Consider the following 23,922-nt stretch of genomic DNA (forward strand, 5'->3'; position numbering starts at 1 on the left):
AGTTGGCTTAGTCCATCCAGACAAGTCTGTATGGCTCCCTTATATTTATACCAAAGGACTTTCTAATACGTTGCACAGGGTAGAAAATCAATAGGTCAGAAACTCAGCATCCTAACCTTTGGGAATCTTCTACTTAGAGGAATTCTCAAACCCCAAAGCATCATAAGAATTAAAAGGCCAAGTGTGTGATACTGTGATTTCTGCAGTTTGTTTGCCTTGAGTGAGTTTCAGTGGCCTAGAAAGGGCTCTTTCAGAGCATTGGTCTTTGAGCCAGCCAGCTTTCAGCCCTTCTGCCTGCTGCCTAAATCCAGGAGGTAATTTGGCCTGATGCACCCAGTCCTGGGCCCAGTGGAGCCATTGTCAACAAGGAGCTTGTGGCGTTGGCCACAGTAGCTAGGCAGAAACAGAAGGTCTGTGTTCTCCTGTGATCTTGCCGGGTTGAAATATCCCTTAATCAATCTGAAATTTGTGGAGTTCATTAATTTTCATGCTCCTTAAATATCCAGAGTTCTTATTTTAGAATTGGGCCCTATGCCAGGCATAGAGATAAGGAAGTCCCGTCCCTGTACACCAGCAACTCAAATGAGGGAGAAAGACCCAAAGTTAAGTGCTAATAAACTGTGATAAGTGCTGTTGTAGAGTTATATATTGGTTGTTGTGGGAGTAGGAAAACATTCATCAAGAAGGTGATACTTGGATGGGTAGTGGTTCCCTGGAAAGGAAAGGGCTTTCTATTTAGAGATAGCATCATGGGCTAAGGCAGGACAAAGCAGGGAAGGGCACGAAGCACCCCTGTCTTCAGGCAAGGTAAAATGCATTTATAGTTGCTCTTCATAGGAAAGAGATGTCAGCCTACATTATCTGCATGATTTCCTCAGCATTCACCTTTACTTTGCCTGTGTAGGCACAGCTGCAATGACTAATAATAACATTCATGTAATAGAAGGAAAGGGGAGGAAAGGAGCCACCATTCCCTTCTCATGAGTCAAAAGTCTTGGCCAAAGCCTCCAAACAGCTGTTGAACATCTGGGCAGCAAAATAACTGTATGTCTTTAGGAAATATGCGGAAAGGGCACACCGTTCTCCCTCCCAGTATGCATACAAGTATAGATTTAGAACAAGGCTCATTGATTATCTCCCATGAAATACAATTCAAGTGTACCCTCTGTTTGCCATTCTTCAGAGCCAGCCCTCCTAGCACTAGAACTCACCAGTGTTAACATGGGGCATGGGCATACCATAGCTGAAATCCCACAGCTCTGGGGGAAGAGAGAAGTTCTTGTCATAGGAAATGGGGCTGATCCAGACCCCAGGGGAATAGAGCCTCCTCCCGCTGTTCTGAGGGATGAGCCAACAGAAGATGGAAAAGATCAATCAGAAAATTCCCAAATGTGGGAGAATATGCCACTAGCATTTTTGGAGCATGTTATGGGCTGAAGTGAGCTTGCACATACTTTATTCACTCACTCAACAAACGTTAACCAAGTGCCTACACTGAATCAGGCACTGTCCTGGGTACTAGGGCATCAGAGATAAATAAGATGCAGTCCCTACCCTTGTAAAGATCACAACATAGAGGCAGAGAGAAACAGCATGTAATGGCAATGCAGTGGGATAATTGCCGGGATAAAGGAGCATCCACTTATTCAACTGATACCAGATGCCTGGGTGCCCTACTGGGAACTGTGATGTGGTTTCTGTCCCATGAAACTTTCAGTCCAGCCAGGAAGATATCCCATGGGTCATCATGGTCGGAAATAAAACCAGCTGGGAAGGCCAGATTGTTGAGGGTCCTTTACCTTGGGTTCTCAACTGTGAAATGAGGAAACGTCTTACCTCAGGGCCTTCTCAGTTCAGTGGGCTGTCCACCTATTGCGGCAGCCAAGGGGAAGATATGTAAGACCTCTGCTTTGCAGGGTGGCATAGATAAAACAATCATAGAGGGTAGTATGTCCCCAAGTGGCCTCTTTATCGTTCTGTGCCTTGGCCAAATGGGGACAGTTTTAGTGGAGGGAGAGGAAGAAAGGACACATGAATAAGCCATATTTGCTGTGGGCTGCTTTCAGTTCAGTCAAGCACACCTTTTTCAGGCGACTGCTATCTATAAGGCACCGTGCTCCTTTCCAAGGAGACATAAAGACCAAGGAACATAGCCGAATCTGTCTCCTGCAAGAAGCTCACAGTCATTTATAAGAAACTGTCATCCAAATGACTCAATCTGATGGAAGCAGAATTAAATAAGTGCCTTTATTTCAGCCATGACAGGGTATACGCATAATCCCAAATAAATCATTCAGGCCGGAGGGAAATCGTGTTACAGTCTCACTGAGTGGTTGTTCTTAGGTGATGCGAGTCAAGGCTTGGGGAAGGCATTAACAGAGTTTAATGTTGAGTAACAGGACTGAAAGGGACATCAGAGAACATTGACTTTAACTCCTGCTCCTGCCTGTTTACAGACAGGACAACTGGAGCCCAGAGAGGAGAGGTGACATCACACATGTCATAGTCACAAAGAAAGTCACTACATGGCCTAGACTTCAGCCATGCCACATGGCCTTGTGAACCTAGAGCACTTCTACTCAACCACACGGTTAGGAATGTGGCATTATTATCCCCTTATGATTCCTTTATGACAAAGAAAAGCTTAGCGAGTATTTTGCAGAGGTCACACAGCTGGCCAGTGGCAGAAACCACCAGAGTATATGAGGTCTGGTGACATTAGAGCTTCTCACTGTGTCTGGATCTCAGACATATGGCCCATTGTAGACCCCTGTGGCCCTTCAAGTTATCCAAGAACTCCTGGTTACTCTTCTTTCACAATTTGCTTGGCTTAAAACAACACATTTTAAATGAAACATGAAATCAAGTTTCATTAAGAGTGCTACAGCAGTGTTTTTAAACTAAGACAAAAAGAAAAAAAGCTACACTTTGGGAGGCTGAGGCGGGTGGATTACTTGAGGCCAGGAGTTCGAGATCAGTCTGGCCAACATGGTGAAACCCTGTCTCTACTAAAAATGCAAAAAATTAGCTGGGTGTGGTGGTGTGCACCTGTAATCCCAGCTACTTAGGAGGCTGAGGCATGAGAATCACTTGAACCCAGGAGGCGAAGGTTGCATTGAGCTGAGATTGTGCTTGTGCACTCTAGCCAGGGCAACAGAGGAGGACTCTGTCTCAAAAAAACAAACAAAAAAATAGCTAAACAATATGACTGAGTCAGGAGTAGCTTTATTGGTTTGTTTTTGTTTTCATTTATGGCTGATGGCTAGATTTAAAAATGGAAAACAGATCCTTCATGTGACTTGATGACTGCCAGTCTCCTAATGCTGTTACCTTGGGCACTGTCTCCTGAGAGGGACCAACAGGCAGGCAAGCAGAGGGGCCCTAACTCACCCACTCAAAGTGAAGCCTCTGTGTGTCACACTTGACAAAAAAGGTGTGCCCCATTTGTACTGTGTGCTTTGTGAAGCCTCTTATGAAGCACAGACACATGCATCTTCTCATTTTATCCTCTCATGGGGATGTTTATTCATGCCCATTTCAAAGATGGTGACACCATGTCCCAAAGATGCTAAGTCACTGTAAAATGAGGATAATAATGCCCACCTAGCAGGGTTGCTTTGAGGATCACAGGTTATATATTGAAAGTACCCAAGAGGCAACATAGCACAGTGATTCAAAGTACAGGATCTGTACCCAGATTGCCTCAGCTCCTGGCTCCCTGATTTGCTGACTGCGTGATCTTGAGTGAGTTACTCAACTTCTGTAAGACTTAGTTTATCAACTACAGATATCAGTTGTGTTTCTCCTGCTCCTTTCCACCTGCAATCACAGAAGCACGATATTTATTATAAAATATATATTTATAAATAAATATTTTTAGAAATTGGAATTACATCCTCTATGACATTTTACATTCTGTTTTTTTCACTTAAGATTATGGTATATTTCTCTATATAATATGTTTTGATCTTTTTTATTTTTATTTTTTTGTTAAAGTCTGTATTCCAAACTGTTACACGCTCACTGCTAGGAAAGAATCCAAATGTACATAAAGGAAAACAATAGCCATCATTGAGCACATTCCTGAGTGCCAGGCACTGTATTAGGCACTGTGCGTACATGATCTCCAGTCTTTACAAGAAACTTGAAAAGCAGACATTTACATGCAGGGAAACTAAGGCTCAAGAACTGAAATGATTTGCCCAAAGCCACACAGTGGCTCAGCAGGAGTGCTAGGATTAGATTGGAACTTAGGTTTTTTAAAAAGCCTCCAGGATAAAAGCTCCATTAGAATTTAAGCAACTACACCTCTTCTGATAAAGGATCTTTAAGCAGCTTCACGGTCTGATAATTTCTTTTGGTACTCTTGGCCCCATGAAAAAACAATCATGGGTTGCAATAGATAATTGAGAGATGCCACCTAGAAAGAAAAATTTCAGGAAAACTGAGAACAAAGTTCTCTGTCTTCCCTTTTCCTCCTCATCTCCAATTGCTGGAAGGGAGAGTTCACATAAGGCCGTAGAATTTGGGCACCCTTCAGACTATCTCTAAACCACATTTCTCACGATAAGAGACGAGAGAAATTGACCTTTAAAAATCTTGTGTTCCAAGGGGAAGATAAAGACTTTGCAAGCCTTTTGAAAGAAGGCGCAGAATTTGTTATAGCAAATGACAAAATCTTTTCCCCAGTGTGTATAGAAAGGGAGACACATTCCGCCTTCCGCCCCCAGGGCCTCCTCAGATGCTATTATAAAACAGTTCTGTGGCCAGACTGCAGACAAGAGTGAGATAAGGTTGGCTAATGGGCCGTCAAGCCAAGAAAAAGTTAAGCCTACAGAAAGACTGATGGGCTTACTATACACTGTCCATGGGGCTATGAGGTTAAGGAACCATGCAAACAACTACTCAAAATAGTTGTTTACAAAAAAATAGTTTACTACTCCACCAATTGCCCCACCTTGCCCTATCCCACACCCTTATTCCCCTTTTTATCCTTCCCCATTCTTCTACTCTCAGTTTAAGCATTCTCTCTTCCAGGAAATAACCCAGCCCCCAGCCTGAGTTGGGGTCCCGTCTTTGGGCTTCCACAGCCCCTTCTGCTTCCTTCTTCTCTAGCACTCAGTTGTCTCTGTCTGCCCCACTACACCAAATCCTTTAGAGGCGTGACTCTGATTTATTCCTGAACATCCAGTGCCTAACACAGGCTCTGCCAGCCATATAATGGGTACTAAGTGAACATCAACAGGTGTGTTCCTTGTGTCTCTTTTCCAAGGAGAGGAATGAGTTCTTCCTTTAGGGAATGGCTTCTATCACACCCCATGGCCGTTGATTGGCCCTGTCAAGCTGATGGAGCTCTCTAATTTGGGATTCTCACATAAAAAATGCATGCATGCATGCATTCAACCAATGTGATGCTTACTGTGTGCAAGGCACTGTGCTATGCATTTGAGATACAGAAATAAACAAGTCAATTTCTGCCCCCTGTGGAGAGGAGCCAGAAAATCTGGAGCATTGCTATAAAGAGTTGTCCACTGTGGAACTGTGCCTAACAGCTGGATGTGGAGAAAGATAACGGGCCAAATTCCCAGCTCTGCTCTTTTACTAGCAGTTCAATGTCAGGGAAATCACATAACCTGAGCCCCAGTGTCCTTATCTGTAAAGGTGAGAAGGTTGTCTTTGCCCCCATCTTTAATAGCACGCTCCTGCATACCTTTTACTTTCTGTGAAAGTCCCAGCAGGCCGGCCACCAGGGGAGATGGGTCTCTGGTGTGTAAAGGCCAGGAGGTGGCCATCAGCCAGGCCCATAGCCTTGAGACTGCCCCATGTACCCTTGGCCTCCCCAGTGTGGATGCAGACACGAGAAAGAGAAATGAGGGGCCCAAAGGCCCACCACTCACTGGCCACCATTAAGGTCACACAACAAATAGGAAGCTGCTTCTAGTCAGGACTGTGGTGGTTCACTCACAGAAGGGCAACATGGCCAGCAGAGGACTTGGCCCAAATCTGTGCCCAGCCCCTGTCCCCAGAAGTGGCTCCAGAGAACAGCCACCAGCATGGGAAAGACATTCAAATTTATTTTGTTGACTTACTCCTTCACTCTTTTAAACCCTGGAGCCCTTCAGAAGTCCTGAGAGGTTGGCAGAGCCGAGTATCCTGGTTTCACAGGAGTAAATTGCATCTTGAGCACAGGAAGGATGTACCCAAGGTCTCATGGCTGGAGAGAGGCAGATACTGCGGAGAGGTTGGGTCTTCAGGCGTCTAGAGTGGATTTCTTTCTCCCATGCACCAGTTTCCATAGTTCTCCAGGTCAGTTGATACCCATCTGCAAGGTAGGCATCAAAGAGGGATCTCAATGAGAGGATGGCAGAGCCTCCAGCCAGAGCCCATAGATGAAAATGTCAGCAGAAGCCAGCCCTCCATGCACCGGCAGCGTGCGAGCACCACGGAGCTTCAAATTCAAGGGTCAGGAGTATGTGAACCACTTTGGAGTGTTTCATTTAGCGCCCCCAGAGCCTGGGCCCCTTCTCTTTTTCCCCCTTTTCTTTGCCCTCTACTCCCCATTAGGGGCCACTCTTGAGTACAGCATTGCTGTACCCCTAGCCTCCAGGGCCTGCCTGGTTTTTGACATTTTCTTCTGCCCCTTTTCACTGTCACTGTGTAAAAGGGAGCATGTATTTATAACTTTGAGGAAAATGGCAATTTCTAGGGGAAAAAAATGTTCTTTCCCAGAAGTGTGGGTTTAGGAGGGTTTTACTGAAAATTTGAAGGAAGTAGAAGCAAATCCTCTGCTTTCCTGATTTTTTTTTCTTCTGTGATAATGAGGGACTCTGAATGGGAATAGCAAATATACAAAACACAGACAATTTACAAGTCAACCAACTTATGTATAATATATAATTAAGTGAGATATGAAGTATTTGGAAACTATAAACATTTCCAAGCCACCCAAAAACCAGAGAATTCCCAAAACTATATATTGATATGTTTCTAGTCTATCCCCAAATTTATATTTTTGTCCCCACAGCATGCTTTTTTTTCCCCTTTTAATGTGAATCTTCTAAAATTTGTCATCTATGCCTGAGAAAATTAAATTGTGAACCTTTCTCCCTCACTGTAGAAGAGCCATATGCACTGTTTCAGGCCGCCATATGCTACATTCAAAAATGTAAAGAGGGTTTTACTCAGAAGCTGGTCTGGTAAACTGCAGCCTTTGAAAAGAATGCTGTGAGCCCTACTCATTTGTGTATCTCATTTATATAGGATTGCTTCTGTTGGTGGAAGTTTGGTCCACATTTACTACTCAGCAAATATTTGTTAAATAAGTGATTAGGAAGCATCAGCACAGGAAGGTATGGGCATTAATCACTCTAACCTGTGAAGCATGGAGTAAGAAATTCGACAATGCCGGAGCCTCTCATAAGAGCATGGTTTATGTGATATTTCCATTGCAGAGCACCCCAATCTGCAAATCCCCAGATGCCTCGCCTACCCTAATTTACAGTGCATTGCTATGGCCATGTCTATCCACTTCAGTTCTCTAAGGCTCAGCTGCATCATCCAGCAAGGGCTGACCTGTAATGTGTGTGTAGGGAGGGGCCAGGGTAGGACCAAAGAACAGGCCTAAGACTGTTACCAGGATATGGTTCAAGGGAGGCGCCTGGACAGAAGCTAATAGTGACTGTCATTTACCAAGTACTTGCTTAGTTGCTAGCTTTGTTGCTAAGTACCTCACATCCATGATCTTGCCTTATCCTCACAGCATCTCTGTGAAGTAAGTTTCATGACTCATTTTACAGAAGGGAGGATTGAGACTTAGAACTCTTGCTGGAACTCTTATTTTCAGCAAAATGGCCAGCTAGGTCATACAGAGACCCTCTGATGACAAGGAACAACTGTTTGTATATAAAATTGAAAAAATAAGAAAAGGGAGACAAGGGAGCCCTGAATTCCAGAAACAAGATGAAGCTAAGGGCCAGAGCAGTGGACACAGGACCCAAATCTACGGCAGGCCTGGGAGACGTACAGGAGCATCAGCACCAGGGAGACTCAGAACAGAATACTTTCAGAGTCAGCAGACAGGGCACATCCACAGTGGGAGATTGGAACTGAGGCCCCGCATAATGCTGGGATCCTCAAAGGCTGCAAGTCACTGAGAAAAGGACTAAAAAAATGGTGCCTACTAGACAAGAAGGGGGACTTGGAGGCATTTCTCTGCCATGGCTTGTGGGGGTTAGGAGATGTGCTAAGAGACCAAGCCTATACCTCAAAAGATCTTGAAATCTAAACCACATACTAGAGTAGTCCTAGAACGCAAACCTAAGAAATCAACTTGAAAAGCAGTCCCAGATGAGTGATTCCACTGGGGAGACCAGCAAATGTAATCAGAAAACCACCCTTGAGGGTTAGTTCAACCACACAAGATTCCCATAGGAAAGGCAAGCCTTCCGAGAATTAACAGAATCATAGAACACACATGAAATGACTGACCATGAGCTGGAGTCATTACAACATGCAGAAGGATTATCACTCCCAAGAACTTAACAGTCTGAAAAAGACTATAAAATGAATACAGTTTTAAATGACCAAAGAGAGAAAATGACGTATAAAAACAACAGAACAAGGCAATACCAAGAAAGAAACAGGTGGACTTTGAGAAGTTCCAAATAGCCTATCCAGAAATTTTTAAGTATGATAATTTAAATTAATGACCCAAATAACAAATTAAACAGCAGATCAGACACAAATGATGGGAAAATAAGTGAAGTAGAATAGATATTTAAAGAAATAAATCAGGATAGTACACAGATAGAAAGATGGAAATTAAGAAAGAGGTTGAGAGACATGAAAGCTAGGAGAAAATCCTTTAAGCATTTAGTAGCTAATTCCTGAAGACTAGAGAGAAAAGGAGAGGGGAATATTCAAAGGGCTTATAGCCAAACTTTGCAGAACTAATGAGAGACACGAATGCTGATTGAGCGGCCCGTGGTGTGGCCTATCAGTTCCTGTGTGGAGCAGGCATGCATGCTAGGCTCCATGCTTACAGACAGAGTCTCAGCCTAAAAGTTCCTCTCTAGAAAATTTGTGTCTCATTGTCACAAAACACCCAAGGGAAGTTTTGTGCTTCACACTTGGCTGTAGAGACAGACTGGTGAGTCTAAGGAATTAACCCTCCTCCTTTTCCTCCCCATTGTGCATGTGAAGACACTGAGGTTTAGAGACGTTAAGCAATTTGGACCAAGTTACACAGTTTGCGTGGGAATTGGGAAGTGGGGTCCAAATCCAGGCAGTTTGCCTGGAGAGAAGGCTCTCTTAAGCACTTTGCGTTTGGCCACCGATCACTAGAATAAAAGGCTCCGTCAAGCTCTAGTGTCCCGTGACGTGGATCCTGTGTTAATGGGACAGGCCTGACCTTGGTTAGTCATTTATTCATTCCTCAGACCTCTGTGGAGTACAGTCATTGCTCCTGTCCAGGTCTGGGCCCAGGGATACTGAAATGAATCAGACAACCCCTGATATCTAGGAATTCATCGTTTAGGTTACACTGTTTGGGGGTCAGGGGACAGAGAGAAAATCAAAATTACAATACTGGAAAGAGAAGTACTGTGATGGAGTTTGCCCGAGAGGGCGGAGGAGCACAGAAGAGTAATGTTTCACTAAGATTCATAAATTCATGTTCTCTGCTTAAGAAATGGTTTCTAAAAGTCTCTCCAGAGCTTAAAGAATATTGTATGCCTCAGAAAGAACTGAGCTCAGATTCTATGTCAGCTTCCTCACTGACTATGTGACCTTCACCAGGTTACTTTACTAGTTCAAGCTTCTTGTTCCTTTTCTCTAAAATGAAGGTGACAACAGTGGCTACTTCATAGAAGAGTCAATGACGTACTCCTTGTAATGTATTTAGCACAATGCCTGGCACTCAATAAATGTGGCAATTCATCGTCATCATCATCACCATCAGTTTAATATAGATATACTAATAATAACAGCTATCATTCCTGGCTAACCTTCCCCCAGGACTAGAGAGCAGACATCCCTTTTCACAGGAAGCAGTTCTTTCCAGGTGCCACAGAACTGAGTGTTTATAAAAGGGTAAAACACAGGCTTCCAGGGACTGCTTTGGTGGTAAACAAGACCAGGCAAGAGCTAATAAAATTTCAAATTAGCCATGACTTTTCACGGCCCTTCAATTGTGCTAGCTGATTTAATGGTCAACGTCCCTGCTCGCTGGGATTGAATAATGGAGCATTTCTGCAGAGTTATAGATGCGACAGTTGAATCTGTCATGCTAACATCAATAGCAGAATGCAAATAACCCTCAGCTTGGGCTGTAATTATGTGTTTAAGCAATGTCTGACAGGGGCAGCATGAGAATGTGTGGTGGAGCCTGCTGACTGCCGGAGAAGACAGGTGCTTTACTAGGCGGTCGTATCTGGGAGCTGGGACAGGAGCCAAAAGTTAGGACCCAGATCAATGCTGGGATGAGGGGAGGCATTCCTTCCATATCTCAAAGTGAATCTAGCAGGTGAGCAGACAAAGGATGAATGGCTCTTTATGTTGGTGAGCCATGTTCTAGGTTCAGGATCAGGAGCGGAAACTAACCCAGAATTAAGCACTATGTGCCAGATATCATGTGTCAGATACCGTGCTAGATTTGGGAACATAATGCTATACTTCTTGCGTATATAACCAATACTTGTATGACGCTTACTCTTATGATCTCCCCTTTAAGAGATGTGGGAAACTGAGGCCAGAGAGTTTAAGTAACTTGCCCACAGTCACACACTAGTAAGTTTCAGTGCCAGGATTTGACCCCAGGCATTCTGTCTCTGGAATCAATACTCTTTATCACTATCTGCCTTCAAGGAGACTACATGCTTTTGGGTACCATGCAGAAATGAGAAAGAAACAGAAAGCTTTTTTTGTTACTAATTTATTAAGGAAAAAACTAGGTTTTAGGGCAGTCAAGTAGCTTACCTGAGGCCACACCCCTAGCAAGGAGGATCAGGGACGGAGTCTAGCCAATGCACTTGCAATACTTCGGTGGGCAGCTTCTGTATTGCAAACTCCATGGAGAAAACTAGAGAGGTATGTATATTAGTGTTACTACCATGGTATTGATGAGATGGGGGATCAGAGAGACTAAGTACAGGAACTTGTCCAGGATCACCCTTAGGGGCAGTACTGGGTCTTGAACTTTAGTCTCTGAACCTCATGGTCCTCCTACCACAGCACACTGCTTACCTGAATGGAATGAAGATGCAGTTTTCTGGCTTTTATGGGCTGGCATTCGGTCTCAACCCCTGCTTTCCTGGTTAATTCATTCAATTCTCTTTCATTTATTTGTATAACAGTTATGTTTTAAGCACCTCCACTAAGTGCTGGAACACAGAACAGATCTGTGTGCTCCCACGGTGGTGGGGAAGTTTGCCAAAGTCACACAGCTGAGACACAGCAGAGCCAGAATGTGAACCCAGGCAGGAATACATGTCATTACACTATTGTCTGCTGACAAAACACACAGACTGTACCCCTGGGCTATTCCTGTCCCCCACTTGGGGCACTATCTGCTGATCTCTTTGTTATCATTTTAAGCTATTCTATTAATATTAGGTGCCTGTAAAAGTATTTTGATATAATGAGGCCAAAAATCTGTGATCTGGTGGGCTTTCTTTGTACTTCAGGAAGGTAGTAGTGCTGTACTACATACAAGTTCCAGTCCTGAGGAAGTCCATCCATGTGATAATTCCCTGCTAATGGCAACTGTGACAGGAATCTGAAACCATCCGGCAAACTCAAAAAGCACAAATATCCCTGCAGCCTCCTCTCACAGAAAGCAGAGCAGGCCTCCAGGGGGCTGAGGACTGTGCCGCAGGCCACGCGCTTTCACTGTGGCTGGGAGAGATGCTGAGAATTGCTGTACCTTCACTCCCAAAGTCAGACAGTCATCTGGGCTTACAGTTTTACTTCCTAAATGTCTCTCAATACCAACTACTCTTCTTAATTGCCACTGTTAATACTGTAGTCTAAGCAACCTTTATTTTTCACCTGTGCAACCTCAGCAACACCTCCTCCCCTGTCTGGCCCCCAGTTTCCACTGAGGCCCCGTTCGGTTTCAGCAGTGCACACCAGATGAAGTCACCTCTTGCTTAGAAGCCTTCAGTGGTTCCCATTGTCCTGAGGGTGAAATTCAAACTCCCTAACCTTGCCTGCAAGGCCCAGCCTGGTGTGCCCCTGTCGAGCTTAGCAGCCTCATCTGGTGCTCTCCCACTGACCTTCTGGACATCGGCATTTGAATATAGCAGCACAAATGTTCATGTGTTATCTCACTTCTGGGTCTTCATACATACAATTCCTTTTATCTCAATGGAAGGAAAAAATATAGTACAGACACTGTATACTTACTGTCTGTCTCTCCTTCTAGACTAATGGGCTAGGACCACATGTGAATCACTTGGATCTCTTTGATGCCCACCAAAGGCCTTGGCTAATATCAGCATTTAATCACGTTTTTGAATGAGTAAAATGTAGAGAAGAAATGAATTAAGGCGTTCTGGATAACCATGGCTGATTGAACATAGCAATATAAACCACATGCTCTGTCACCCCTGCAGATGGCCTGGTGGACTGCATGGACCCTGACTGCTGCCTCCAGCCCCTGTGTCATGTCAACCCACTGTGCCTGGGCTCCCCTGATCCTCTGGACATCATCCAGGAGACACAGGTCCCTGTGTCACAGCAGAACCTACACTCCTTCTATGACCGCATCAAGTTCCTGGTGGGCAGAGACAGCACTCACATAATCCCCGGGGAGAACCCCTTTGATGGAGGGTGAGTGTGAGGGCCCCAGCTCCAGCTTTTGGGTGAATAGGGGTGGGAGGAAGCCAGGAGGGTGAGCCTCCATGGTTCCTGATGTGATGTCAGGGGAGGCAGAGAAGCAGCCTCAGGTACCTGCATTTATAAAACTACTATCCAAGGAGTTTGGAATTTTTATGAGCAAAGTTTTGTTGCTCCCACTGGGTGACAGATGAAGAGAGTGAGAAACCAAAGGTCCTAAGGGAATCTTGGATCAATATCCACTTTACAGTCAGCTCTTACTGATCCTGTGGTCTCCAGATGAGCTGAAAGGTACCGATGCTGCTCACCCTCAAAGTAGACATCCAGAAGACTTTGCTAGGCAGGAGGTGGGTACATCTGCTGGCATTCCATGCCACATGCCCTTACAATCTTCATGTTTGCAGTTGTGTCATCTGTTGTACATTTCTTAACTGAGGTCTGTGTCAGGTCCTGTACTAGGATTGCAGAGGTGAGTAGAACACAGTTTCCGCTTATTGGTCACTCCCTGTTCATTAGAAGGACAAAAAAGGGACAGTTACAGTGTGATAGGCCAGAACTTTGTCCCCAGGATACTCTGGAGCACAGAGGATGTACTCCTAGGTAGGAAGGAGGCCAGGGCTTTAGAACCAAAGAAGAGAAATGGTTAACTAGGCAAGGAAGGGAGAGAGTGTGCCAGGGAGAAGGAAGAACTCATGCAAAAAACTAGAGACACAAAATAGCTCTCTAATCTCTGCACCTCACATCAAGGCAGTGAACCAGTACAATGTATCCAAGAGGTGGGATTTATAATCATTTCTTTTGAATGTCTTCCAATGTAGTGATGCCTCATATGTGCAGAACTTTCTCTAAAAATCAGTATGGTTAATTCAGCAGCCCCTGTGCACCTTGTATGTTCATACTTCTCTGCTAGACGGCCCCTGTCCTGAGGGAACAATGGGGTAGTGATGAGGGTGGGAATGGTAAGGGACATTTTCAAGCTCTATTTAAAGGGGAAATCAGCAGGAGTTTGTAACTGATTGTGTCTGAGGGATGCAGCAGAGAGGAATCTCCCTCTTGGATGCGTGGGTGGATAGAGATACTTCCACCAGGCTGAGGAGCAGAGAGCAGGAGCAGGGTTGGGAGCAGGGTGGTAAAGGGACACACCTCAGTAGGCCACACAAGAGTGAATGTCTATATGCAGTAAGTAAGTAAATCTGGAGCTCATGCAGAGGCTAGGGCCTAGAGTTCTTGAATTGGGAGCCATCTACCAACAAGCAGTTGAAACCATGAGCACATAAAAGGTTGCTCAAGGAGGCTGGGTGTGGTGGCTCACGCCTATAATCCCAGCGCTTTGGGAGGCTCAGGTGGGCAGATCGCTTGAGTCCAGGAATTCGAGACCAGCGTAGACAACATGGCAAAACCCCATCTCTACAAAACAAACAAATAAAAAAAAAATAAGCTGGGTGTGGTGGCATGTATCTATTCTCCCAGCTACTCGGGAGGCTGAGGTTGGAGAATCACTTGAGCCCAAAAGGTTGAGACTGCTGTGAACCAAGACCATGCCACTGTACCCCAATCTGGGTGACAGAGCAAGAGGCTGTCTCAGGGAGAAAAAAAAAAAAGCTTGCTCAAGGGGAATGTGCAATGTGGAAAGAGCAGGGACTGATGAAGAAGCCATGGGAGCCTCTCTGTGAGGTGGCTGCTGTCATCCCCAGAGTGTTACCAGGGAAGCCAAAGAGAAGGCCTCACTGCTAGGACACGATGGAGTGGGTTGCAGGCATGCAGATCTGTCAGATGCATGAAAGAGCCGCTGTACTCTCCACTACCCCAGCCCATCCTTGCAAGGAGCCGTGACAGATGAGAAAAGTGAAGTGGAGGAAGCCCAGCAAGGACAGCCTAACATAGTGTGTGGCAGCATTCAAACCTCCACCTGCCTAGAGATGAAGCTACTTAATGGTCTGAACCCTCCAACTTACCCCCAGAATACTGAGAAGCTGAGAGGTCAAGTAACTTACCCAAATTCACAAGGCTACTCAAGTGGCAGAACCAGAGTGAGGAGAAAACCTATACATTTATCTTGGCCAGAAATGCTGCTTCTGTAGGAAGCTTCCTGCTATTTTATTCAGTTGTGTGATTCTGTATGTATGCTTGCAGGCCTTCCCACAGCGTGAGTTTTTTTAATCGACTAGAGATATAAATAATATTCCTACCAAGGAAAATGTTACTTGCTCAGGCATTCTTTATGGGGCACATTATGGGATCCAATTAGGGCCATGGCTTGTTGGCTGCCTATGGCCCTAACTGGATTCTGCTTACTGGATGCCTTTGCCATTCCAGCCTGATCAATGCCAGCAGGGACACATCTCCTGTATGTCCTCCTGTTCACTTCCTGAGCCTGCTGCTTAAGTGCCGTGAGTCACTGTGGAACCTGCACACAGGTCTCAGAATTGTTGCTCCAGCAGGTCTGAATAGCCCCAAGGAGCCAGCCAAGTATGGAGTTTGAGAAGCCTGTGCTAGGGGAAATGGACCCCTCAGCAATAGGAAAGATAGAGGCCTCAGAGAGGCCAACTTGGGCTTCAGATCCTGCCTCTGCCACTAGATACATAGCTCTGGACAAGTAGCTTAATAGAGTGCGTCATGTCTGTCAACACCTCTAAACTGAGTCCTCCAGGGAAACACTGCATCTTACACATTTTAGCACTTAGTACTTGCTCAAAACATATATATACAAATTGCCTTGAAGAATAAAGAAATGGAAAGACTGAGGGAGGAAGGAATGATGGATATATTATCTATTTTACTTAATTTTATACTGAGGATTCAGAGTCCAGAGAGGTTAAATTGCCTGCTAAAAATCACATTACAGATTAGTAATAGAAGCAGATCATTGTTTATATATCTGTCATCTTCAGTTGTTATATATACTTTGAAAACAGAGACCATCCATCTCTCCAAACCTGAAATACTTTGGCCAGGGCCAGGAATATAGTATTTGCTCTACAAATGAGTAGATAATGGAAGCTGACAAAATGTTACTGTCTCTTAAAAAAAAAAGTTACTATAAAAATTCCTTTACCTAGCATTTGCCAGACTCATTCAGAATCATACCAGCTCTTCACTGATCTAGATTAAGAAGGAATAGCTATCAGGAAGGAACCCCAAACAGATTCCTGTGTAAAATATGCCCAAGTGACTAGAAATGTAGAAACGTGAGGCAGCAGATGCTTTTCTCATTAGATTACCTACTTGGTATTCAATTATCGTAATCTGGACCAGTAGGACAGTGCTTATTTGCAGAGTTGGGATAAAGGGTAATCAGCTGCCCAGTTTAAGTAGTTGCTTTCTTTCCTCTTATATGAGGGAGTGTGGTATAATAGCAAGTGCCCAGAGTTTCAATCCTGGCTTTACCTCCCAGTAGCTGTGTGTGACCTCAGGGAAATGATGTAACCTTTATGTAGGAGCCTCTAGTTATAAATTGGCAATAATGGTAAACTATTTCATGAACACAGTTAAAAGGATAAACTAAAATAAAGCACCTGGCCTGGGGCTTGGTACCTATTAGGTGATCAGTAAGCGGAGGCTTTTGTAGCAGCAGCATGTCATAGTGAAAACAGCACAAACCTTGGAATCTGACAGACCAAGATTAAAAGGCTGTTGCATCCACTTTCTAGTTTTGTAACCTTAGGAAAATTCCTAAATTGTTCACTTATCTGAGCTCCAGCTTGCTCATCTGTAAGATTAGGGTGTTTATGTGAATTGGGATAGCTATGAGAATTAAATGAGGACAAAAAGTACACAAAGCCTCAACCTAGTACCTGCCACACAAAAACTGCATGCTAATTACATGGTGGTGATGATGACGTTAATTAAAAAGAGTTTCCAAATCCACTTCCTTAATTAGAAGTAAAACTTGAAGGGAACCTGCTCTCTGGGTTCAGCAACCACCCAGAGAGGAGGCAGGTTTAGATTGTTGAATCATTGTTTGAGGAAGGGAAAAGGCAGCGTGCTTGCCAGCCGGCTGTCAGTTGAGATCCTTGTTAGAGAGGAGCCCAGTGGCATTTCTCCAGAGAGTGGAATTTCTGATGGGGAGGCAGACCTGACTTGTTGCCTGTGTATGACACTTAGGCCTGTGCCCAACCAACAAAACCCCATCTCCTGCACCCCATGTGCTGTGCCACTATTTGTGTAGTTTGCAATTTCATTTAATAGCCTCCAGGAACCAGGCTGTCACCCAGAACCCAACAGCATTTCTGAGATCAGTGTGGAAAGACAGGTCTCAGAGTGGAGCTCCTTCTCTATGCAGATTCCCACCTGGGTCAGGCTCAGGGAGCCTCAAGTATGAGGCACCCTGGGACCTCAGCCGCTGGGACAAGAGGAGGGAGAAGAAGTCAAGGCCAGAGCTTGGAGCCAACTGGCCCACCTTGGGTATGAAAGCAAGCAAGCCAGTCCCCAGCACCCTGGGCTCTCCCCAAGCCTCACTTCCTCAGATGCCTGACCCCATCTCTGGGAGTGATTAAGGACTCCCTCAGGGACCCTGTCTGGTTCATCTGTGTCCCCAGGACCCGGTACAGTGCTGGGTCCAGAGCAGGTGTTTAATGCAGGTGTAATGAATACAGTAGCACTATCTGACATCCTGCCACTGCTGTCCTCAAACCCACAGAAAGTGACAGGGCTGTGATGGAGAGTGATAGAGATGACCTAATGTAGGAGGGGATGGAGCAGGCATGGGAACCACTGTCACCATATTAAGTGGTTTGAATATACCTTTCTCTCCTGGCCTGGATGCCTGGGCCCCATCTGCCTAGTGGAACACTTCTCCCTCCCATGGAATCATGGGGGAATACAGTGAAGGGTGCCCAGTGTTGGAACTTAGGAGAGGAGGGGCTCTAAGATCTGCAGGATCTCCAATGGACTGTCCATACAAAGAGGCCAGGACACACACTGTGGGGCTTGGGATCAGAGAGCTGGGAAGGGGAGGGCAACGTGAGACATCTCCTGGGCAAACACTCGAGCCAGAGCTGTTTCTCTTTGTTGAGTGTATCTGTGCTCTTGGGGAAGACTCCTCTGATTGAAAGGGCTGGATGTGGGGCAGACATCCCCTCAGTGAATAGTTACAGTTTGCCAGTGCTAGACAGGATAGCAAGGTATAGGAGGAGATTCTGGTGAACCACACCCAGGTTATTCAAATACTGGTTCACAATAGATTTGAGGACACAGTATTGCAACCACCCAGAGAAGAAGCAGGTTTAGATTGTTGAATCATTGAGGAGGAGAATTGGTCTGAGAAATCATGTGATACCAAATCTTGCTGGGTTCCTCTAATTACAATAGGTTATCAGCTCCATCAGGCAATAGATGGATGTGGACAGGGAGCAACAAGACTCGGCTGACAGGAGACAGACCCTGAGCCCAAAGAGAAAAGACTCAGGAAGTCATGGGGACTTGAGCCAAAGGAAGGATGGGTGACCAGAGAATTCACCCCAAAGGAGGCGGAGAATTGTATTCTATAGAGAGCATCAGAGCCTATGAGGAGAAGAGACTGGGCAGGCTCAGCGAGGGACAAAGCAGCGCAAAACACACAAGCTGGCCGAGTGCAGTGGCTCATGCCTGTAATCCCAGCACTTTGGGAGGCCAGGGCAGGTGGATTGCTTGAGCTCAGCAGTTCAAGACCAGCCTGGGCAATGTGGCAAAACCCCATCTCTATGAAAAATATAAAAAGTTAGCCAGGTGTGGTGTTGCATGCCTGTGGTTCTTGCTACTCAGGAAGCTAAGGTGGGAGAATCATTTGAACCCAGGAGGCAGAGATTGCAGTGAGCAGAGATCGTGCCATTGCATTCCAGCCTGGGTGACAGAGCCAGACTCTGTCTCAAAACACAGACACACACACACACACACACAAACACACACACACACACACACACAACCTTCATTTGGTAAATACTGACCAGCACCTTCTCTACACAAGGTGTGGAAGGAGATATCATCTCACTCCATTACTCTGGGGGCTCTTCGTTGGTCCCATGCCTTGTTTGACATTGAACCCAAAGGAATTGGCACAAAGTGAACCACAACGAATGGTAGAATAAATCAATGAATCAGCCAGTCCCTGCTGAATTCCTGAAGAGAAGTAGAGACAAAGTGCTCTGAGAGCTCAAAGGCAAGACCCTCACTCCCACTGCAGGCCTGTCTCCTGAGTCTGCATCATGAGAACTGCCTCTCCTACAGCTTTGCTTCTCCAGCAGGTAACACAGGGCGGCCTTGTAGTAGGCAATAGTACGTATTTGCTGCTGAAAACAAATGAATGAATGAAGACTTCTGGCAGGATGTGGCCTTCAGCCTGAGACAAAAATTTCAGTCAGGAGCATTGGCCATTAGACCATCATTTATCAAATTGCAGGTCACTACAACCTGTTAGTGCATCATGAAATCAATTTAGTGGGTTGAAACTATTCTTTTCAAAAAAGTAAATTCAAATGGAGTGGAGTGGAATAAAATGGAAAATATCAGTGTATTGCTGTAAAGAGTATGTATTTCATGAAGCCTATTTCAGTTTTATGTGTACATATGCACATGAACTATTGGGTAAGCTGTATTGCTTACTTTGGGTAAAGTTGAACAGGACTGTAAAAAGCATTCTATACTGAAGAACCAGCGTCAGCAACAGCATAGCTTTCCAGGACAATCAGAGAATGGAGAGAATTTTAATGTGGCTGGAGGATAATTATGTGACATTATTTTCCACATCAAAGGTCAGAAGACATGCTCTGACATTTGAAATCAAGATGGGCTTATGAAGTCTGTGGTATGTGAGCATGGTGAGCAAACGGGGCACATGAGAGAAAGAAGAACATAGGGAAATATGAGGCCAGAAAAGTGAGTTGGGGCAGGAACTGAGAAAGATCTGACCCTCATCCGTTCACTAATCAAGTTACAGCATTTCATCTCAATCAGGACCTAAAATTCGTTCTAAACAGGAGTGAAATAACCTTGATTCTAAGTCTAAGAATTCCTTTCATACCCAATGTAAAGGCACAAAGCTTCCAGGAATTTTAAAAGCAAGAGTTTTCAAGAGTAAAAAATGATGAAAAAGAGAAATGATCATATATGCAATATAATTTTTTATTGGCCCACTACAAATCTAAAGCCATATGCAAGCGTGAGTGGCACAGCAGTTTCAGAAGAGCATTTGCTGCCCACCCCCCTACCTCCACCCAAGCCTTACACAGCCCTCAGCAAGCCCTCAAGAGGCCGAGCAACAGAGATCATCTAATGGACTTCAAATAAACACCAACTTCCTGACAGCTGGCCTCTGCGCCAATTTATTATTGAATTATACTCCTGCATTTTCAGAACAAGCTGAGCTGACAAGGTACCCCATCAGTTTAAAAAAAAAAAAAGGAAAGAAAGACAATGATAAATTACCTGATGGAAGATGGAAGAAGGTAAAGATCCTGCTTCCTCCAGAGTGTCAGCCATTATATATTATTCATGTTGGTTTTTAAAAATCCCTCCCCGCATTGAAATGAATGTTTATGATGATAAAGCAACTAGGTGAATTCAATTCAGGATGCAGGCAACGACTTCTCACATCATCCTGATGAGCAGCTAACAGCTCCTCCTCTGCCACTTGATCATCCCTTTATTGATTTCAGAAACGAATTAAGATCTCTGTTTGCTTTGTATCTTGAGCTTGTTCCTAGTTGTCCGTCACAGAAAGCATTAGCAGAGGATGCTGTGGTGAAGCAGGAACAATTCTGGGTTAGAGGGAGAAAGCCTGGATTCCTTGGGCAAGTGAGAGCACATGACCTTTCGCTGGTGAGACTCAACTTCCTCCCCTCTGATGTCACTGATTCCCACCCTGCCAGGTTGTTTGGAAGATTAAATGAGACAAAATACCCAGAAGCCCAATGGCTGGCTTATAGCATGCATTTAGTACTAGTACCTAACCTTTACCAAGGATATTCTATTTGAAATGTTTTGTAAGTAGTAACAGCTTTAAATCTCCTGCAGACCATATGATATAGAGACTTTATCACCCTTGTTTTACAGCAGTGAAAACTGAGCTACTGAAAAGTTGAGTAATCTGGGCCACAGTCATAGGGCTTGTAATAGCAGAGCCAATATTGGAAGCCAAGCCTAGCTGGCCCTAGAGCCCATGTACTGAGCCTCTCTTCTCTGCTGAGTCCTTTATGTGCCCAGCTCAGCATCTTCAGTTCAGAAATCCATACAGTGTGGTGCCACTACAACCCTACCCACCCCATCTGGCCCTGACTTTCCCTCTAATACTCTAATACATCCTAAAAACCCCATGTGCAGTAAGGCTTTGTGCTGAAGAGCACTGATCTCGGAGGGTGGAATCTCAGCTTCATTGTTTGCTTGCTGTGTGACCTTAGACACACCTTAATCGTTCTGTGCCTCACTTCCCTCTTCTACGCTATGAAAATAATAATCCATATCTCATGGGGATTTTGTGGGTATAAAATTAGGTGTCAGGACAGTAAGCATTCATTGATGTTTGTGACCATCGTCACTAAATAGCAGTAATGTTAATATTAGCATTAGCTAAAGCATTGATATACCTACAGGTTTTAGTGTCACTATTGAGAACTGGCATAGGGAGCCAGCCCTATGTCACCCATGGGTACCCCGAGTTCAGTGGCAACAAAGGAATGAAAAAAAGACAGATTAAGAGAGACAGTGGGATCAGGGAGCCATCACTTTATTACTTTGGAGAAAACAGTGAAGGCCCCAAGGTCCAGTCATCCACTCTATTTATTGGTTACAGTCACTTTTTGATCTACAGCATAGGGGTGGAGTGATGGTGGGGAGAGGGTGACGGTGGAGTGAATCAGTGAGCTGGAGCTGGTGTGTCATTCTAAGGATTGATAACAGTGGCAGTTTGGGAGTTTCACAAAACAAGAGCATGTGGCTATCTTTAGCTTATTATCTATGTACACCTGATGGAATGCAGGCCTTCCAAGGAGCCTACAAGTCTGGCTATGTCATAGTGCTACAAAGGGGTGTTACATCCTTGAGCACAATGTTTATGGTATCACATGAGGCATGGAGAGGACTTCCTCCTCAGAGGCCTCCTGCGGCCTTCTACAGTTTGTTGTTCCTTGTTTATATGTTACTCATAACCAATTACGTAGGTACCTTGTAAGTTCTTTCTCCTTTGCTGTTTTTCCCAACAAACTGGGAGAAAAATTAGAATCTTAACCTGAAGCATCAGTGTAGTTGTGTAATTGGTGTAAATGCCCTAGCACCTTAGGATGGCAGAGGTGAATGGACCTTTGAGATCATCAGCCCTCCAAGGCCAGAGAGTGCCCCTGGCTCAGCAAGTTAGTAGCCAAGCCTGAGTCCCAGAGAACCTGGAGTCCTAAGTGAGGGTTCATATATCTCAAACTATAATTCTGCTGTTTGTAAATCAAAGACTTCTGTATTTTTATCCAACACTCAGAAATTTTAAGCAATAAGAAGTTAAAATATTTTGAGAGCCATGCTTCACATTACTGATGTTGCCCTCAATAGAGAATATAGGACCAGATCTTGCAGGCATCTCTGCAGGTGGTCTAACTGGCCCTCCAGTTAGATTTCATAGGCATTAAGAGTTTGCTTCAAGAGAATCCCACAGTGAGGGGCTTGACAGGGAGAGATGCGGCCTCTGTGTAGTATTTTGCTAGAGGGGAGATATCCAGCCCCTTAAACCTCCCGCCTAAGTCTCCTCCTCGCACTGCAATGGGGGCTATGTGAGTCCAATCTGTGTGTCTAACCCTGCAGGTCTCGAGGACCAATCCCAATCTGAGGAGAAGGGCTTACAGCAGCCCCAGCTGCTCAAACTCACATCCTCCCTACTGTTGTCTGTCTGACCCATGACTTGCCAGCTCTGCCAAATGGTTTTCTGCCTTGTCCCTGAATCCTGGCCCTACTTTCTATGTCTGACTTAAGCAGCATGGTGCCCTGGCATGGAAGGACTCGAACCTTGCCCTCTTTTGATAGGTTCCCATTCCTGCCACATCTGGGTATGGAGCTCCATCCCTGCTCTACCTGGGCATGATAACCTAGTGACACCTTGGACATCCACATCCGGATGCCTCTGGGAGCCCCTTTACCATGCCTATCTCCCTGTCAGCCCCTTCTCCCTCATACTTTGAATTATTATTTCCATTGCAAGCCAGTATTGCTGTACACCTCAGCTCCAGCCTGTTGAGCCGGACTTTGTGCAGGGTCCCTTAGCTGTGTCTCTGCCTGGCATCAGCCCCTTCCCCATGAAGTGGGTCTAATCATGATTCATTCTAGTTTCCTCTTGAAGCAGGACCTGCCCTGTGCCCCTACAGAAGGGCAAGACACACAGTCATGGAATTAACTTGTCCGCTGAGAGACTGTGACTGGAGTCACATTTTAGCAGAGCTGCCTTGTATTTTGCTAACAGCACAAACCATCTCCTGAAAAGTCTTAGAAACAGGCCTCTGGCCACACAGCATAGAGAACAGCCTATCTAGACATGTACCACATGTCCCATGTCCCATGTCCCAGGCACAATGATGGTATTTCTGAGCCATGTCCCCACACATGACCAGCCCACTTACCTGAGACAAGGGTCTTGCTCCCTGCTGGCCGACCCCTCTCAGTCTTGCCTCTCTCTTACCGCAGCTGGTGGACTCTGTTCCCTGGAAGCATAGTTGGTGGACAAGTCAAGGGCTCTATTCTTGTATATACCTTTATCAGCCAGCAGGAAATATTCCAGAAGATTCCTATGGGAGAGGACTCAGCCTGAAGCATCAGCATTAAGCAGCCAGGTTGCCCAAAGGCTTGGGAGATTGACTCAGACATCTGGGAGATCACACTCCCTTGGTGTCTGAAGGAGCTCAGCTGCTGTATTTAGCTAGGAGGCCACAGAACAGTAGTTTCTGAACTCTGCAGGAGGCAGAGCCTCGGGTCCTTGAGACGCTAGTAGGTACTGGGCCATCTTGCTATTAGCCCCAGGTGGTGTTATGGCACCACGGCAGAGCTGGTGGTGCCCCATCCTCAACGGGTGATGGAAGAGAAGCTCTGCCCCACCTTCAGATATCACTGACTTCACGTATACATGAGGAACTTGGACTCAGT

At 45.2% G+C, this 23,922-nt stretch overlaps 1 protein-coding gene across 8 annotated transcripts in view; it reads left to right on the top strand.

Moving 5' to 3' along the window:
• Positions 1–23,922, top strand: part of TENM4 (teneurin transmembrane protein 4) — an 827,507-nt gene that overhangs the window by 717,443 nt on the left and 86,142 nt on the right. For all 8 annotated transcript variants that reach the window (XM_017509841.2, XM_017509836.2, XM_017509838.2 and 5 more), the window contains one exon: positions 12,612–12,828. In XM_017509841.2, the coding sequence (XP_017365330.1) occupies positions 12,612–12,828 (217 nt within the window). The remainder of the gene's footprint in view (positions 1–12,611; positions 12,829–23,922) is intronic.

This window comes from Cebus imitator, unplaced genomic scaffold (genome assembly GCF_001604975.1).
Source record: "Cebus imitator isolate Cc_AM_T3 unplaced genomic scaffold, Cebus_imitator-1.0 Scaffold424, whole genome shotgun sequence".
NCBI classification, from domain to species: Eukaryota; Metazoa; Chordata; class Mammalia; order Primates; family Cebidae; genus Cebus; species Cebus imitator.